Genomic DNA, 5,268 nt, shown 5'->3' with positions numbered 1-5,268 from the left:
AATAATAAACACTAAACGTTTTGTGATTTATTGTAGAAGGGATAGAGGCCTCTAGGCGTCAATTTGTTTTAAATAAATCAAAATAAAGAGGCAAATGCATCGATCAAATATGGCAATTTGCTTAATGGCTTCAGACAGAGCTGCCGCTCCTCTCTTTATTTGGATGCAGATGACTGCCTTCATTTTCAGTTTTGCTCCAGGGGATATGAGCTCAATATTTTTACAGAAAACATGAAATTGAGACTCTCTTATTTTGTTCAGCAGACAGCGTTACTATTAATGTAAATCATTGAGCATTAAATAAGTACTTTACCCAAAAATAAATATGAGTAATTGTGTTACAAAAAACATTTTAATATTTAATGGGGTCATATGGCGCGAAAATGTTTTTCTGAGTCTTTGGTGTCTTATAAGTTGCCCATGTATTAGACACGTACATTTTATAAAATGTAAGTGTCGGAACAAAATATGCATTCTATCTAAAAGGGAATGCTCACCTAGACCTGACTGAAACGCTTTGTGTAATCACGCACCCACAAATCTACGCCAGATCGTGGTATGACTCGACTGAGACCGCCCAAATGTATACGCAAGGTGGGCGTACCTGTCAGTACAAATGCTTTGGAACCAGATGTTCCGAATATGGTGTTACATTACCATCACCTGTTGCAGTATTTGACCTATCACTACGCACTGGTTAACTGGCCAATTGTAGCACACCTCGCTTTTCAGAGCGATGAGCTTTGCAAAAAAATGTATGCATTTCAGAGAGGCGGGGCAAAGAGGAGCATGCAGGAGCATTTATATACAAGCATGCAAGGTATGAGGAAAATACAGCGTTTTTTTAACCTTAAATATGTGTTTACACATTGCATAACATCTAAAACATAAATGGTTATATTCCTTTTAGCTGTGTCATATGACCCCTTTAACTCACTTTATTTTATTTTATTTTGGAATCTTGTACAGAAATAGGTTACAATGTGTCCATTGATCACAATTCTACAATTGTTCTATTTAAACGAAGCAGTTAATAATGGTTGTATGCCATGTTCGTCTAATAGATTTAGGAACATCTATTATTGTTCTTCAACATCCAACAGTGGAACAAAACAAGTCTGTGGAACAACAATGCCATCTACAGACGAGATAGTGTAAGTGACTGGTACTCCCCCCCCCCCACACACACAAATACACTGTGCTAAAACACTGTGCACTGAGCTAATAATTGCAACGCTCCTCGAGAACCAAATTAGTACATTAAATTATTTGATTAAATAAAAACAGTCTAAAATAGTTTTATCCATCACATGTAAACAAAAAACACATGAATTATATAAACCAGAAACACATTATTTCTTACAGCAAAGACAATGTGTCGCATTTTTGTTTACAATGTATACGGTTAAAAAAATCTGCTTACTCCACGAGGTTCAGATCATATCCTCCAGGCGGCGCTCTACCACTCGCTGCTGTTTTCAAAGCGGAAGCGTGCTCAACTTGTCACGAGAGCACGCGCAACTTCCGCCTGGTTCAAATTTTTTGCACTCTTTTTTTTATTTTAAAAAGCCAAACTGAGGTTTTTCCCGAAGTAGTTTTGTTTTTGACCCAGTATGGACCTCCAGAGTAAGTGTAATTCTTATTGTTGATATTTCATATACGTTGAGTGTTTTTATTTTGATATACTTAGTGAGTTTTTGAGACGCGCCTGAATGTGTCTGTGCTAATGTGACCGGTTCAACACGAGAGAGGGAGAGAGAGAGGCATTTGTGCTGTTTCACAGTTGATTTCATCAGCCTGTGATATTTTATTGTAAAAATAATCAGGTAGGCACGATGCATCTCTCATTAAAAATCACCGATTGTAATATAGGGTGAGAATTAGCTTTCTGCGAGCTCTTGATGATGAAGTCTAGCTTATGTTTGAGAAATTCAGTTTGAAGGTTCCTCTTAACTTTCTAACTTCACGTATAAATGTGACGGGTGGTTTTTAAACATTGTTATACTGTTAGACATTAAGCTCCTGGTTTAAAATACTGGTTTTAAACTAGAATTAGCACAAAGCATTAAACCACTCTTCTTTAATCATGCGTATGTCTCATGACAGGTATTGAACCGATGTCCCTCGGCTCACCAACCTCCCCTAAACCTGGGGCTCAGTTTTTACCAGGTTTTCTGATGGGTGACCTGCCTGCACCAGTCACACCCCAACCCAGATCTTTTGGGTTGACAGGAGTTGGGGCAGAAACAAAGTCTCCTCTGCTGGCTGGTAAACCAACAATCTTTTGTTTTTCATAAAGGATAAAGAAAGCTTCTTATAAATCAATGCATATTAATTTACATCTTGCTTGGTAAAATATTTAGTTAATTGTTCCATCAGGTGGGTCTCCTCCACAGCCTGTTGTGCCAACACATAAAGACAAGAGTGGAGCGCCTCCTGTCAGAAGCATTTATGATGACCTCAACAGCTCTGGTGTGGGAATGTCACCTCTTGCTGCTCGCAAACAAGTGAGGATTAGAAATTAAGTTTAAGATTAAACATAAAATTGAGACTAGAAGCACACCCTCCTGCATGTACAAGTAAACCCAGAGATACATAAAATTGTAGAATATGTGTTTTTGATTTAGCTAGGATTTATAAATGATGAATATATATTTTCCAGAATTTATGTAATTTCCTTAGTTACATGTAAACAATTATTTCTTTGCATTAGAGAGGAAAAAAAACAATGCTGCTGACACATGTCACATATCAAATGTTTTACAGCCATTTGCTGGAGTGCATACACCCTTTTCTGGTCTACCAGGGACACCAGGAACAGGTAATTATGCATTTGTTTGTATTATTTCTTAACTTCTTAATGTTTTGTCAAATGGCTAGGTGCTCCATTTCTGCTTTGTTCTATAGCTTCTTATCTGTTTAGTCCTGCGGGACAACAGATGAAGACAACACTCTCTCCAGCTCAAGTCGATCCCTTCTTCACACAAGGAGATACCTTGTCCTCTGAAGATCAGCTGGATGACACCTGGGTCACTGCGTTCGGGTATGTAGCTTTTGTCTTGCATGTAAAGAGTTTTGCACAGACCTTTTTCTGATTCTGATTCTTTGTACACAGGTTCCCACCAGCATCTGCTTCATACATCCTTTTACAGTTTGCACAGTATGGAAACGTATTAAAACATGTAGTAAGTAGTATCTTTTGACTTTGTAGTTTCTTAAGGGTAGACTGATTTTATTATTACTTTTTTATTATTAATTATGTCATTCCTTTACAGATGTCTAATACAGGCAATTGGATGCACATTCAATATCAGTCTAAACTACAGGCACGAAAAGCTCTTAGTAAAGATGGCAAGATATTTGGAGAAGCCATAATGATTGGAGTAAAACCATGTATCGATAAGGTAGAGGCAACACGTATTTAACCTGTGAACAGTTTGATGATAATGTACAACAGTAGTAATTGTATCCATGACATTGGGAATGTTTTATTTGGCAGAGTATAATGGAGGTTTCAGACAAAGGCAGCACTTCAAGTTCAGTGTTCACACCCCCAGTAAAGGCTCATGGAACCCCCAGTCACCTTGTTTCAACTCCTCGATCTGTCATGAGACCACTCAGTGCAGCTTACAAAGCATCCAGTAGTGACTACCAGGTACAGTACATCTGTAATCGCCTACCCACCACTGTTAATGATGCTTAAAGCTCTTTCAGCTGTTTTGCTACCTTTTACCCACATGATCTCACTTCTGAAACCTGGTCTACAAAGACAGAAAAAGAATTCAAGTAAAATCTTATTGACTATATGAAAAAGCATGCTTTCTCTGACCCACTGACGGTTTTGTTGTGAAAGACTACTGAAAGCTTTCTGTATTACAAATTGATGGCAAAAGATGTTGAAAATGGGTCAAATGGTTAATCTCTAATTCTTCAAATAAAATGTGCATTTGCAATTCAAATTATAGTTTTAAATGGCAATTAACCAGATGACATTTCAACATGCTTCAAAAATCAATATACAAAAACTTTATTAGTAAAGATGCTTTTTTATTTTTTAGGTTGTTTCAGATCAACAGACACCAAAAAAGGATGACAGTTTTGTATCAAAAGCGATGGAGTACATGTTTGGATGGTAACTGCTCGTGCACGGTTCCTGATGAAAAGCTCTGAAACCATCGACAAGCCTCACTTGTGTTTACACTCAAAACTGACTTTGGATTTTGGAGTGAACGCAAGAGCACTTTATCTTTGACTTTGCGTGCTGTAATATGGTAGATGCGCACTTGCGTGTTTCACATGGATTTCAGCTAGTGTGTTTGGTTTGTCAAAATCATACAAATTGAACGATGAACTGCTGAGCATTTAGTGTCTGATCCTATTAAAATGCAATCTGTTAGATATCTTTATGCTAGAAAAACATCTATCTGTACAAAATCTTGACTTCTGATTTTCATAGTATGTGGTTTTGGTCTGCTTTATGGGTTATTTAGAAGAGTGAAAGAGATTTGGTAACACCTTTTGCGTTCTGAGATCAAGGATTTAATCTTCATTAGGTGATATACCTCCTGTTTTTAGGTTACTGTGGGTTTTCACTAACTTATCAATTGTTTTAATGAAGCGGGAAATGCATTTTTAGAAATTTCTGATATTGAAAATCCTCTTTAATAAACACGCTGTGTAACTAAAAATTGTAGTTTATTTTCTCACTACTTTGTGTCTTGCATACTAAATAACCAGGTGCGAATAAGCTGAATCAAGTTGCACAAATAATAGATGAAACATGGAACCAAAAGGGCTCATTGTCTGACTGCATTGACCAATGTATACTATAAAAATACATTTCATGGCTGTTTAGGAAACAATGTTATTTTTCCTGATAACTAGATATTTGTGTGTTGTTTGTGTTGCTTGGCATCATAATATATAGATATATATATATATATCTATTAGAGCCCGACCGATATATCGGCCGGCCGATATTATCGGCCGATATGAGCTAATGGCATTTAAATCGGCATCGGCGTTTATAACGGCCGATAAAACATGAGAAACAGAGTCTCATGCTTCACTCATGTTCACTCAAGCTCTCTAACAGGTTCCAAGGCAGAGATGTTGTGCTTCCTGTACTACAACCTGCCACTTCTCAACTGGCAGTACTAAGGAGCACCCTGTTCAAGACATTTTTCAAAACACTGTTCAAATATTAAAGTTCAGAGGTAGACAGAGTAAAAGTCTAAAAGTATAATTTGTAAAAAGTAGTGAAGGAGG

General features: G+C 37.1%; 1 protein-coding gene across 2 annotated transcripts; it reads left to right on the top strand.

The window, feature by feature from the left end:
- The first annotated feature begins 1,468 nt into the window (after positions 1-1,468).
- nup35 (nucleoporin 35) lies at positions 1,469-4,882 on the top strand. 2 transcript variants are annotated; one of them, XM_079463645.1, is made up of 9 exons: positions 1,469-1,626; positions 2,107-2,268; positions 2,380-2,507; positions 2,767-2,821; positions 2,908-3,043; positions 3,116-3,185; positions 3,276-3,404; positions 3,500-3,655; positions 4,059-4,882. In XM_079463645.1, the coding sequence occupies exons 1-9, from the start codon at positions 1,614-1,616 to the stop codon at positions 4,134-4,136; spliced, it is 927 nt and encodes a 308-aa protein (XP_079319771.1). In that variant the 5' UTR covers positions 1,469-1,613; the 3' UTR covers positions 4,137-4,882. The 2 variants fall into 2 exon arrangements, with proteins under 2 accessions (XP_079319771.1, XP_079319772.1); XM_079463646.1 differs by having other exon boundaries at positions 1,592-1,826; positions 4,059-4,683.
- Positions 4,883-5,268: the final 386 nt, after the last annotated feature.

The sequence above is a fragment of the Barbatula barbatula genome (assembly GCF_947034865.1).
Source record: "Barbatula barbatula genome assembly, chromosome: 9".
Lineage (NCBI taxonomy): Eukaryota > Metazoa > Chordata > Actinopteri > Cypriniformes > Nemacheilidae > Barbatula > Barbatula barbatula.
The sequence above is the reverse complement of the archived record's forward strand: the minus strand, read 5'-3'. Positions and strand labels throughout refer to the sequence as shown.

What these genes read in the sequence shown, in the direction of transcription:
- nup35 (XM_079463645.1), top strand. An exon ending in AAAGTCTCCTCTGCTGGCTG is followed by an intron (nt 2,269 to 2,379) that starts GTAAACCAACAA and finishes TTGTTCCATCAG; the next exon opens with GTGGGTCTCCTCCACAGCCT. An exon ending in ACCAGGGACACCAGGAACAG is followed by an intron (nt 2,822 to 2,907) that starts GTAATTATGCAT and finishes TTTGTTCTATAG; the next exon opens with CTTCTTATCTGTTTAGTCCT.